We start from the raw sequence: 14,070 nt of genomic DNA, 5'->3' as shown, positions 1-14,070 counted from the left end.
CAAGAAGGCCTTTGACAAGGTGCCACACAGGAGGCTATTGAGTCAGATAAGGGCCCATGGTGGTGGACGCAAGGTGCTAGCATGCATAGCAGCTTAACTGTCTGGCAAGAACAGAGAGTGGCAGTCTGTGACAAGTGGTGTTCCGCACGTCTCAGTGTTGGGACCACAACTTTTCACTTTATACATTAACGATCTAGATGAAGGAACTGAGGGCATTCTGGCTAAGTTTGTAGACTATACAAAGATACGTAGGGGACAGGTAGCATTGAGGAGGTGGGGAGGCTGCAGAAGGATTTGGACAGGTTAGGAGAGCGATCAAAGAAGTGGCAGAACGAGTACAATGGGGGAAAGTGTGAGGTAGAAAGAATAGAGGTATGGATTATTTTCTAAATGGGGATAAAATTCGGAAGTCTGAAGTGCAAATTGACTCAGGAGTTCTAGTCCAGTCTCAAGGTAAACTTGCAGGTTGAGTCAGTATTTAGGAAGGCAAATGCAATGCTGGCATTTATTTTGAGATAAGTTGAATATAAAAGCAGGGATGTACTTCTAAGGCTCTAAAAGGCTCTGGTCAGACCATATTTAGAGTGCAGTTTTGGGCCCCATATCTCAGGAAGGATTTACTGGCCCTGGAGCGTGTTCGGAGACGATTCACAAAAATGGTCCCAGCAATGAAAAGTTTAACATAGGAGGAATTTTTGAGGGCTCTGGGTCTATACTCAGTAGAGTTGAGAAGGATGAGGGGGTGGATCTAATTGAAACTTACAGAATACTGAATGGCCTGGACAGAATAGATGTTGGGAAGATGTTTCCATTGTTAGGAGAGACGAGGAACCAAGGGCACAGCCTTAGGTTTCAAGGGAAGAGCTTTTAGAAAAGAGATAAAGAGAAACTTCTTCAGCCAGAGTGTGGTAAATCTATGGAATTCATTACGACAGATGGCTGTGAAAGCCAGGTCATTGAATATATTTAAGATGGAGATAGATAGGTTCTTGAATGTAAAGGAGATCAAGGGTTATGGGGAGAAAGCGGGAGAATGAGGTTGAGAAATGTATCAGCCATGATTGAATGGCAGAGCACACTCAATGGGCTGAATGACCTAATTACTACTTCTACGTCTTATGGTCTAACTCACAGCATTTTCTACCCGCGCTGTTTAATTTAAGGTGATTTTGTCAATACAGTATACGTTTGCCATAGCATTTACAATTCTGAGCAACATCTCATTTGAAATCTGAAGAGCCTAAATTTTCCAATGTTTCTATATAGCGAAGACCGGAGCTAATCCTTATGGCTGTTCTCCAAGAGCCTGAACATCTCCCTTGTGCCTTGGTGACTCAGTTGGAGCTTTGACAAGTCAAGCTTAAAGGGCGGGTGCACTTGAGAATCCATTCTGTTCCTCTCCATTCGTTTTTAACATCCTTATCTTAGTGCTGATCCTATTTATTTTGAAAACAAGACTTTACAATAAAGTGCGTCTCTCCAATTCAGGTTGTAGACTGTTATCTTAATTTCCACTTGCTTTATTTTGGAAGAAAGTCAAGAAATGACTACTCTTTGTAGCCTTGCATTTGATGATAGATACGTCTGAGCCCGCCTGAGATTATAAACAAGTAAAGTGTGTAATCTAAGAGAAACAGGGCTCCTGAAAGGGGAATGCATGTGGCTTTTAAGTGTTTCTTGATTCCATTAGCTTTTGCCATTGAAACTGGTTCAAACATGCAATTGCCTCTCATTTTTTGTCCAAAATTCAAATTGAGTTAGTTTGCATCATATGTCGTGGCTCAGAACATGGCATTTTCCCTCAGTTTCCCTGTGATGGGGAGGGGAAAATTCAGCAAAGTGACCCACTCCTGTCCCCTGTCCAGTGATTTATCTTGTCTCTGTGTAGAATATCTGTGGATTTAAGATGCGATGCAAGACTTGAGCATATAATCAAGATTGCATTGCCGAGGCACTGCTATAATTTTACAGGGGATGGCTTTTGTTTGAGGTGTGCAACATGAATTGTGTTTGGTTGAACATGAGGGACCTACTGCACCATTCAAAGGATGTCCGGGCAGTTGACTTGGTCAACAATATCTGTCGCTCAATGCCATTAGCAAAGATTAGCTGTTCACGCATCTCACTGCTATTCAGGGGCCACTGCCAAGTGTCCCTACATTACAACTGTAATATTAAATAATCTATTGACGGTGAAGTACTTTGGGATGTCCTGAGAAGTGAAAAACAATGGACATTCATTTGTTTTTTGCTGGGTGAGCACCAGGCAAAAACAACATCAAATCTGGCTGTGACCCTGCATTGGAGCATTGGATGTAAACTGTGGACCATTCTCTAACTCCATCACCTCTGACAACCCATATATTGTAGCTGTGCAGGTGTGGGACTGGGGTGGACAAAGTTAAAAATCACACAATACCAGGTTATAGTCCAACAGGTTTATTTGGAAGCACTAGCTTTCAGAGTAGCTACCTGATGAAGGAACAGCACTCTGAAAGCTTGTACTTCCAAATAAACCTGTTGGACTATAACCCGGTGTTGTTTGAATTTTAACTTAACCTACATATTGCAAACCAACTTCTCAAGTGCTGCTACTTCTGGGCATAAACATAATATTTATCCACAGGCTATAGCTGCCAACCAAAAGGAGGAGGTTTTCTTGTATTTGACTATGGAACAGAAAGAGCTGAAAATGTGTTGCTGGAAAAGCGCAGCAGGTCAGGCAGCATCCAGGGAGCAGGAGAATCGAAGTTTCGGGCATGAGCCCTTCTTCAGGAAAGGAGGAAGAGAGCTTCTTCAAGGAAGGCATCCTTGCAAGAGGATTCGCAGTAGGTTAAAATCTTCCAGGAGAATGTGAGGGCTGCAGATGCTGGAGATCAGAGCTGAAAATGTGTAGCTGGAAAAGCGCAGCAGGTCAGGCCGCATCCAAGGAGGAGGAGAATCGACGTTTCGGGCATGAGCCTGATTTCCTGAAGAAGGGCTTATGCCCAAAACATTGATTCTCTTGCTCCTTGGATGCTGCCTGACCTGCTGCGCTTTTCCAGCAACACATTTTCAGCTCTGATCTCCAGCATCTGCAGCCCTCACATTCTCCTATGGAACAGAAAGAACTTAGTTTGGGTCAAACTAAAAGAAACTTCCAAAAGAAATTTGACATTTCTTTCTCCAAATCTTCAATATCTCTATCTATCTATCTGTGAGTACCAAAAACAGCTCCTTGCCATTGCTTTCATATGGATCATCCCTGTGTGCTCTTGACAAATCTCTACAACAACCTCTCTCTAAACCTTGGCAGAATATTGACCACCATTTCATAGTGAGTTTCTTTAACAGAGTCCGTGTGTCATTTGCTTATGGGAACAACCCCCAAGTAACTTAGTGGCTAGAACAAATCAGTCTTCATTTTAATTGCATTAGTTCTATTTACTATATATAATATCAAACAGATGGGCCATTAAATATACACTCCTTTCTGAAGCTCTGCTGCTGGAAATCGTATTCTTTTTCCTCAGACAAATATGACCATCAGAGCTTGATGAGCTCTACTGCGCAAGTGTGTCTGAAACTTAGTAACACTGCAAGGAGCACTGGTACCTCCTCCTCAACTTGTCAGTAACTCACTCTGGCTTTCTTAGAGTCCATGATGCTAATACTACAACCTTCTTCACACCATCTTCCATTATGTGAGATAAGATGACACCCAGCCCCCATGATGAAGCATCACATGCTAAAACTGCTTTTGTTTGCCTCGGGTTAAAGCTGCAACACAAGTCAACACTTTGTTCTTTTCCTTCAAATGTTCTCTGACATGCTAAAGACCAATCCAATCTATTCTATCTTTGGTCAATGCAGTTGATGTTTGATATCAGACTGCACTCGTTAAGTCTGGAATGAGTTTAAAATAATACACAATATCCCTAATGTTACAATTTAACTCTGAAGACTGTGCTGATAATTATGTCCCACTTTTCCGCAAGCTGCCCCAAAATGTATAAAATACCAACTAAACCACCAATTTTCCTCACTACTATTCAGTACAAAATCAATTCACACTAGGTTTTATCATTAACAGAAAGATAACTATTTACTGTACAATGCTTTAACAAATAGCAGAGAAATAGAATCTCTAATATATTAATACACAATGTAAATAACAGCCTTTTAAAAAACCCCAAATACATACACACTTATTCATAAATAAGACAGACTAAAAGATAAACATTTTGACACCAGTACAATGGGTGGGACAAGAATATAGACAGGGTAAACAAAATTCCAAAGATCACAAGTCCAGATTTGAAGAGTGGATTACATTGTCTCTTTGAGTTCTTTTTTTATTATTTGTTGCACTGACGACATGCTGTATTTCGGTGAAAAAAAGGCTGTTTTTGTCTGAATTTTTGTTCCAAGGCCTTTTCTTATTAGAATTCCCTATTTTGAGCTTTTATTGGTTTTCTGCACCCCCCCCCCCCCCACACACACACACACACACACACACAAACACATGCACAGACAGACAGAGAGAGAGAGAGAGAAGGGGAGATGAATGCTTTCAGTTGGCAAGCTCTGGAAGTTTCTCTCTGCTGCTCTGGTATTTAAGCTTTTAACATTTTGAAACTCCAACAATCTGCCAGAATTTCTATAATTCACAGTACTCTCAATATTGTTGAATCTCAAATTCTCCTCCTCCCCACTTCAAAAAGCAACATTGTATTGCATGGATTTTCAAGCTACAAAGCTCTACCTATACTTCAGCTGTTTAATGATCCAACTTCGACTTAATTTATAATCTCAAGAAAGAAAAATACACAGCCTTATTCTTTTTTAATGTTCTATGTTTTTTTTTGCTTTCAGGTCTCCTTCCTTTCAAAATTTCCTCAATCTTTCCCTAAGTTGGGTGGATATTTTCATCATCTATTTGATGACTTGATGTGTTACACTTGATGCCAGGGTGCAACATTTGTGCTTTTTAACTCTGATGCCTAGAACTTTGTTCAATCTTATAATAGTCTCCTTCTCTGCTTCCTGCTAATTAAAATATTATCTAAAATCAGCACACTCCCTTTATCTAACTTAGTACTTTCTAAGTTAGAAAACAAGTCTCCACTGGTCGGCAGTCTGCAAGTATCAGAGTAGTGCTGAAAAAGCCCTTCATGAAAGGTTTTTGCCCGAAACGTTGATTTTCCTGCTCCTCGGATGCTGCCTGACCTGGTGTGCTTTTCCAGCACCACTCTGATCTAAACTCTGGTTTCCAGCATCTGCAATCCTCACTTTTACCTAGTCAGCAAGTCTCATTCTTGCTTACCCTATTATCTTCTATATATGTGAATGAACCTATTTGTTTTATGAACTACCACAGTGTGCCTATCCCATGATCTTTCTAATCTATCCAACTCTTTAATTTTTGCTTCCAACTGTACATAGGGCACTGGCCTACTCTTGCATAATTTCAGCTGTGTGTATTCTTTTAGTTTCACTTCAGTAATGTAAGGCCTAATTTAATCAACCATTCCTCCTTGCTCAAAGACCACTTTGAGCTCTTTTATCACTTTCTTAAATGTACCTCATACTTTTCCTGACCTCCACTGTAAATAACTTGATTAAAATAACATTTTCCACAAGTGGCAAAGCTTGAGCACAGAATTCAAGGACTTCAGTAAGGCGTTCGACAAGGTCCCCCATGGGTGACTGATTAGCAAGGTTAGATCTCACAGAATACAGGGAGAACTAGCCATTTGGATGCAGAACTGGCTCAAAGGTAGAAGACGGAGGGTGGTGGTGGAGGGTTGTTTTTCAGACTGGAGGCCTGTGACCAGTGGAGTGCCACAAGGATCGGTCCTGGGCCCTCTACTTTTGTCATTTATATAAATGATTTGGATGCGAGCATAAGAGGTACAGTTAGTAAGTTTGCAGATGACACCAAAATTGGAGGTGTAGTGAACAGCGAAGAGGGTTACCTCAGATTACAACAGGATCTGGACCAGATGGGCCAATGTGCTGAGAAGTGGCAGATGAAGCTTAATTCAGATAACTGTGAGGTGCTTCATTTTGGGAAAGCAAATCTTAGCTTATACACTTAATGGTAAGGTCCTAGGGAGTGTTGCTGAACAAAGAGACTTTGGAGTGCAGGTTCATAGCTCCTTGAAAGTAGAGTCACAGGTAGATAGGATAGTGAAGAAGGCATTTGGTATGCTTTCCTTTATTGGTCAGAGTATTGAGTACAGGAGTTGGGAGGTCATGTGCGGCTGTATAGGATATTAGTAAGGCCACCGTTGGAATATTGCACGCAATTCTGGTCTCCTTCCTATTGGAAGGATGTTGTGAAACTTGAAATGGTTCAGAAAAGATTTACAAGGATGTTGCCAGGGTTGGAGGATTTGATCTATAAGAGAGGCTGAAGAGGCTGGGGCTGTTTTCCCTGGAGTGTCGGAGGCTGAAGGGTGGCATTATAGAAGTTTACAAAATCATGATGGGCATGGATAGGATAAATAGGCAAAGTCTTTTCCCTGGGATCGGGAAGTCCAGAACTAGAGGGCATAGATTTAGGGTGAGAGGGGAAAGATATAAAAGAGACCTAGGGGCAACCTTTTCACCCAGAGAGTGGTGCGTGTATGGAATGAGATACCAGAGGAAGTGGTGGAGGCTGGTACAATTGCAACATTTAAGAGGCATTTGGATGGGTATATGAATAGGAAGGGTTTAGAGGGATATGGGCCGGGTGCTGGCAGGTGGGACTAGATTGGGTTGGGATATCTGGTCGGCATGGACGGGTTGGACTGAAGGGTCTGTTTCTATGCTGGACATCTCTATGGCTCTATGACTCTACAGTGCAGAGGGAGCATGACATTTTCAAAGGTGTGTCTTGTAAATGAGATGCTAAATTGAGGTTTCATATGTCTGAATGGGTAAATGGAAAGGATTCCATTGCACTAACTTAAAATAGAGCCATGATGAGGTGGTGCTGCTGTTGGACTGGGGTGGACAAAGTCGAAAGTCACAAGTCAGACGTCCAACAGGTTTACTTGAAATCACAAGCTTTTGGAGCACTGTCCCTTCATTAGGTGAAGTCACTGATGAAGGAGCAGCCCTCCGAGACCTTGTGATTTCAAATAAACCTGTTAAAATAGAGCAAGGAGGTTATCCCAGCTGTCATGGGAAAAATTTAGCCCTCAAACATCATCACAAAATAACTGGATTTTCTGGTCATTATCACAATGCTGTTTGTGTGAATTTGCTGAACCCAATTTGGCAATTGTGTTTCCCACTTTACTAGTACAATGACCGCACTTCAAAAGGTATTTTTTTTGCAACCCCAACCTTTGAGATAGTCAATATAAATTCAAGCCTCTGAACCTAAGGGTGCTAATATTATGGAAAAAAAGGAGAGGATATTAAGGTTAAAAAATTACCATATTTGAAAACATAGCAGAGACGAGGTAAATGGCTTACATCAATTGCCATGTTGTGTAGTGAAAGTACAATGAAAATACAGCATCTTACCAAAGGTCTTGTTGCATTTGATACAAAAGAGATCTTGGATGTATATATGGAGAGAGAGAGAGAGAGAGAGAGAGAGAGAGAGACAGAAACCAAATCCTTCTTGTCTCAATATATAATATCCCTCACTACCCATGACATTGAATCTACAAATTTCAAATAATGAGGTGATGTTTGCAGTCGTGAAGGATGTTTTGTTTCCAACTGGCTCACCTATACAGTTCCAGTGACTTCCACTAGAGGGCAAAGAGCTACCAGATGGTGCCTTTCAGTGATGACTTCACACTGAGCAATAGAAATTCGGAATACTCTCTATCAAAGCCTGTGAATACAGAATTGAGGTGGGGGTTGCATTGCGCATCGGATGGCTTTTTGTATAGTAATGGTGTGCAAGTATATAGGGTAAAGGTAGGAGATTGGCACTACATAACAGAGCTGGCGCTAGCACAATGGGCCAAAGGGCCTCCATCTGCACTGTACCAATTCAGTGATTCTGTGTTTTTGGGTAAGGACACGTGGATAAAAAGTGGGCAAACAGGTTTAGATTAGATTAGATTCCCTACAGTATGGAAACAGGTCCTTTGGCCCAACAAGTCCACACTGGCCCTCCGAAGAGTAACCCACCCTGACTCATTCTCCTACCCTATATTTACCCCTGATTAATGCACCTAACACTATTGGCAATATAGCATGGCCAGTTCACCTGACCTGCACATCTTTGGACTGTGGGAGGAAACCGGAGCACACCCACGCAAACACGGGGAGAACGTGCAAAATCGACACAGACAGTCGCCCAAGGCTAGAATCAAACCTGGGTCCCTGGCTCTGCAAGGCACAGTGCTAACCACTGAGCCAGCATGCCACCCTAAAGCCACCATTTGAAACACAGGTCAACCACGATTTCACTGAACGAGGGAAGACGTGAAATGGCCTGTGCAGTTTACTCCAATTCCTATGACCTAATTTAAAGCTTCCTTGTGCTATTGTATCTGACAGGAACAGACACTTAACTGTTTAGTTTCTCTTGCTTTCTCTTGCTCTCACTCAAAACATGAGGCCTAGAATTTAGGTTGTGTTTTTTTTTGCAGATGGCTGCTATGGAAACCATGACAGAAAAGCTAGAGAGTTTTGGCACACTGAAACTGGACACCATGGGCACTCTACAACCCCCTCCTCATCACTCATTCAACTTCCGATCACCACCATCCACACTGTCTGATGCCATCCTTCGCAAAGGAAAGGAGCGTTACACATGCAGGTTAGAGGAAGCTGTAACCACAGTTACATACTGTGGTTAACCCTTCAACAGTAAATAGGCAAACTCCTTAGTATTTATGTTCACTGCATGGTACTCATTCCTGGCAACTTACTTAAATTATTACATAGAATTACATAAAATGTACCCAATAGCTCCATGCCAGTATTTACACACTGCATGTGCCTCATCACAATGAACTTTAACACACTTTATTGGAATAATTTTCTTTGTGTTCACCATCATGTTTTTATCTAGCTTCCCCTTAAATGCATCAATGCTACTCCTTTTAACTGCTCAACCTGGTAATGCATTCCACATTATAACCACTTGCAGAGTAAGGACATTTTTCCTGAGCTCCTTATTAGATTGTTTAACGACTACCTTAAATTTATGGGTCCGAGCTTTGGTCTCCTCCACAAATGGAAACAGCTTTCCAACTAGTAGCTTTATCAAATCCCGTCATAACGCTCAGGAAATCCATCATAAGCAATTGAATTGTTAAACTCACTTTCCGTCACATTGTGGACAATGCACATCCTTTGACACAACATCATGTGAGGTTTGTTCATTTTAAAGGCATCCATAGATTGAAGTAACATTGTGTGATATTAATCATGAATGTAAATGTGATTAATTCCATTGTCTGCTCTTAATAGAACTGTGAGCCTATCTATTTGATCTAATGAACAAAAGCACATGAATAAATTGTTAATAATATCGCAAAATGCTAATAATATCACAGAATTATCTCAGTTGAACAGCTTTTCAACAAAGCTGTGGCGTCTGTCCTGTAGTCAGCATTATTGTTTTAGATCTGAACCATTGATCCTAAAAGCTGCCTGTTGAAATTTATTCCACGTACTCAATGATGTGCATTTATGGCAAGTTGCTACTTCTAACAGCTCCTACTGCAATCTCCAATGAGGTTGGAGGCACTGAAATGGCCCTCTTCAAAATCACAAATGACATATGCTGTGACTGTGATGAAGATCCATTATCCCTCCTCATACTTTCCAACCTTTCTGTTGCTGACCTCCATCGATCCACCTCCTCCAACAACACTCCCTCGTTGTTCAGACCAGTAGGGTCATCCATGCTTGGTTTTATCCTCCCTAACCAGTCATAGCCAAACCATTTCCAATAACTCCGGTGTTATTACTTCGGGAAATCCCCCAAAACATCTGCTTGTAGCTTCCTCCTCTTGCTCATTAACAGGATGCCTCCTGGTGCAATCAGATTCCATGCATGCACTGATCACACCCAGCTCCATCTCTTTAACGCCTCTCCCTGACACTTTCCATAGCAACCATACCAGAAAAACTGCTTAGTTGTCATCCACTCTGGTGTCTTCCAGTCAAAGCTGAGATGGCTAAACCCTTTGTGCTCTGCCATTAAAGATGTGCCCTCACCAATTACACCATACTCCGTTGAGGCTTTGCTTTAAAAATCTGAAGCTGCTGATCCACCTCATAAACCAAAGAAATGGTTATTTCACGATGAGCTGGTGAAATAAATAGCAATGCTTATCAACTTAATGCCAATTACTGGTGTCAATCATCTCAAATGGATTGATTCATTGATGACATCACAGACGTATCCAACACACAGAATAAGTCAGACGCTGGGGTCTTTGGGCGCACAAATCATGTAGGAACTTCGAGAATGGTGATGCTGGAAAAATAGTCGCTTTTCTTCCCCCTTCAGGTACTGTGGGAAGATTTTTCCAAGATCAGCAAATCTTACTCGGCATCTCAGAACGCACACAGGAGAACAGCCGTATAGGTAAGGTCACAAACCTTTCATGGTACTCTGCTACTCAAGCTTCTTTGCTCATCCCCCACATCTGCCTGTTATGTCTTCTCCTCAGCCTTCTGTGTCTCTCAAACTGACACTGAACTGGTTGTGTTCATATAAAACTATAACAAATTCAGAAAATGTTATCTCCTCATGTTGATAAACGTCTTGTGTTTAGTGTGCACTTTCACTTTAAACATCTCACACTTTTCGAAAGAAAAGAATCCAGCCATTTCACGTTGAGCTTTCTGAACTGGAGTCAAAAAATTTAAAATTGTTTTCTTAAAGTAAAAACAATGATGCTATAAATCTGAAACAAAAGTAGAAATTGCTGAAGAAACTCAGCTCATCTGGCAGTATCTGTAGACAGAAAAATTGCCTAAACCTTCATCAGAACAAACTCAAAATGTGAACTCCAGTTTTCTCTTCACAGATGTTGAGAGAAAGTGAGGACTGAAGATACTGGAGAGTCAGGATTGAAAAGTGTGGCCCTGGAAAAGCACAGCAGGTTCAGGCAGCATCCGAGGAGCAGGAGAGTCAACATTTCAGGCATAAGCCCTTCATCAGGAATGTGGAGGGGTCTGAGAGATAAATGTGGGGCTGGGGCTGGGGCGGGCAAGGTGGGGTAAGGTAGTTAGGAAGGCAATAGATGAATGCAGGAACCCCCACCTGTATCCACCAATGGCCTTCCCAGCTACCTGCCCCACAGCCCCCTTCCCCCTCCCCATTCCTGATGAAGGGCTTATGCATCCTTGGATGCTGTCTGACCAGCTGTGCTTTTCCAGCGCCACACTTTTCGACTCTTCACAGATGCAGCCAGATCTTCGGAGTTTCTCCAGCTCTTTTTACTTTTGTTTCAAATTGATGTCAGTTGCAGCAAACAACTACAGTTCTCTGCATTTACCTCTTCAGAACACTTCCCAAAGGGTGAACCTCTGAGCAGTGTCTTCAAAGGCAGAGGTCGGAGTTAGGTATTGTCTGAGCTAACAGTGAAACACTGTAACTGTGAGCAGTGCCATTGGAAGATCTGCTTCAAAAATGGAGGGATGTCTCCTGATGGCTGTGGAAGTGAATGCACTTAACAGTAAGAGAATGAGCCATTTGGATGAAGACTTTTCCAGGTTTGAGCCTTGGTCAATAGTGAATTGACAAGCTTCAGCTTTGGACTATAGTATAGCACTATACTGTGGTATGGTCTCAGTACCCCTGGATTCCATACAAGTAGCCTGACACAGGATTCCAATTCTGAGTTGCTATCCCATGGACTCTTTTTTCTGGAAAACAGACTCATTTGGGCACTGAAGAATAAGATTGAAAGTTGCAGAGAGGAGGATGCTAAAAATAGCCTCAAGAGATAGCCATGATATAGAGGAGCTAGTGTTGGACAGAGTTAAACATCACACAATGCTAGGTTATAGTCCAACAGGTTTATTTAGAAGCACTAGCTTTCGGAGCACTGCTCCTCCATCAGGTTGTTGAACTCCACGACCGCCTGGTAAAGGAGCAGCATTCCGAAAGCTAGTGCTTCCAAATAAACCTGTTGGACTGCAACTTGGTATTGTGTGACTTTTAACTCAAGACATAGGACATTTGAAAGATGGACTTGGGAAATATTTCTCTCATTCTCCTTTCTTCCTCAGATGATATTTGTTAAAACATTGCTAAGGATCTAAAAGAATTGAACATTTTACTGGGATTCTGAAGCTGTGGGAGAGGTTCAGTGTCCATAAAAGAAAAACTTGCATTTATAAGGCACCTTTCATGGCCATAGCCAAAATGTTTCACAGCCAGTGGAGCATTTTTATAAAGCAGTCAACGCTGGAGTGCAGGGAACCCAGTGAAGAATCTGTGTATAGCAAGGTTCCACAGATTACAATCAGATAATGATCAGATGGCACATTTCACTGATGCTGGTTAAATGACACCAGAAGAAGACCCTGTATGAAGCAGTTTACATCCACTAAGAAAACAGATAACAATCTCATCCAAAACACCATACGTCTGAAAGATACTCCTTTGGTATCGCACATCTGCAAACTAGAACATCAGGTTGTATGAAAGGCGCAAGGCACTAGAGTGAGTCTTGCACCCACAACCCGCCAAGACTGCAACCAACGTATCCATGGCGCAAGGTTAATTCTGCAAGTGAAATGTTGCTGTTATTTGTGGCATTATTGATACGGAAAAAGGTGCTGAGCGTTCTCCTCTCCATAGAGGACGTCCAAGACCAAACAGGAAACAGAAAAAAAGTGTGTAACAAAAGCAGAGAAAAATATTTCTCTCTAGGGTCTGATTAAGACCTGAGGGTATAACTACATTAACCTTTACCGTGCTGGTCATGGCACTCATGCTAACCAGATGTCACTTTGTTTATTTCCCAGGGTACAGGGGAATGTGATCACAGCAGTATAAGGAGCCAGTGGGGACAGGCAAATCATGCACAGCCCACACTATTCATTTTAAACTAATGTGAAGAGCTCTCGTTTATTTGATTGTAAAAACAAATTGAAACTCAACACAACTTAAATTATCGCCAGTGTTAAATAACTAATGTGGAGATCCCATGTCATTGTACCCTAAATGGAATAGGAGAGTCTCGTTTATTCCTTCCTTTTTGTTGATATCTTGGCTGTATTTGTGCCAAGCAAGCAGATCTGAAATGGCTTGGGGTCCAGGGACACAGAGATGTCTGTATCAGCTATATTGCCATTGGGAATATTAAAATTATCTGATTTTAGTGATCTGCAATCCATGGGAGAATTCAACTTACACACACAGCAAGTCCCATGTACAGCAGTGAAAAATAAATGGACAGTTTTAGTGATGATGGTTGGTAAATAAATGTTTGCCTAGACCCTCGGAGGACTTCAGTAATGGCACTGGGCTGTATAGTCTACATCCACACATGAGAGTAGATCGTGTAGAACAGGAAGATGAGTGGGTGGTGTAAGTTGTCCAGATCTACTGCCTAAATGGACTGCACCAATCACAATAAGATCACTGAGTAGCTCAGAAATCATAGAATGGGCTGTTGTGGTAGTGTCCCCACCTCTGAGCCAGGAAATCAGGCTTCAAGTCCCAACTCCTCCAGGTGAACAAGTCAATTAGACAATACCCACAAATCGTCGAGTTAAATAGTAACTGGCCACCGACAGCACTTTCGCTGCTCTCCTCCACTAAAGCTGCTCACTCCCATCTTCCAGACGGAAAACAATAAGGAACAATGAATAATCAGGAAATTCTCTTCCCTGCCCCCTCCCCACTCAACTGCGCAAGTCAGGAGGAATGCATGAGGGCAAATGTAACCTTTCACTCATTGGAAATCTACCGGATCAGCTGCAATAAGCCGATGAAGGAATTTTAAAAGTGCCCTTAAAGAAGATTGATTCTGTTTAAATCTGTGTCCATTATCGACATCACTTTTTCGCTCCCTGTTTGGCGTCAAAGTTGCCGATTGAAAATCCCCTAAGGATGATGTTTTAACTTTGTCAGCTTTTTTTTTGTCCTCTCTCCCTCTTTCT

At 41.9% G+C, this 14,070-nt stretch overlaps 1 protein-coding gene across 8 annotated transcripts in view; it reads left to right on the top strand.

The window, feature by feature from the left end:
- Positions 1 to 14,070, top strand: part of prdm16 (PR domain containing 16) — a 487,488-nt gene that overhangs the window by 440,387 nt on the left and 33,031 nt on the right. For all 8 annotated transcript variants that reach the window (XM_060852365.1, XM_060852364.1, XM_060852363.1 and 5 more), the window contains 2 exons: positions 8,586 to 8,755; positions 10,460 to 10,537. In XM_060852365.1, the coding sequence (XP_060708348.1) occupies positions 8,586 to 8,755; positions 10,460 to 10,537 (248 nt within the window). The remainder of the gene's footprint in view (positions 1 to 8,585; positions 8,756 to 10,459; positions 10,538 to 14,070) is intronic.

The sequence above is a fragment of the Hemiscyllium ocellatum genome, chromosome 37 (assembly GCF_020745735.1).
Source record: "Hemiscyllium ocellatum isolate sHemOce1 chromosome 37, sHemOce1.pat.X.cur, whole genome shotgun sequence".
NCBI classification, from domain to species: domain Eukaryota; kingdom Metazoa; phylum Chordata; class Chondrichthyes; order Orectolobiformes; family Hemiscylliidae; genus Hemiscyllium; species Hemiscyllium ocellatum.
Note: the sequence above shows the minus strand (reverse complement) of the source record. Positions and strands in the feature narration are given on the sequence as shown.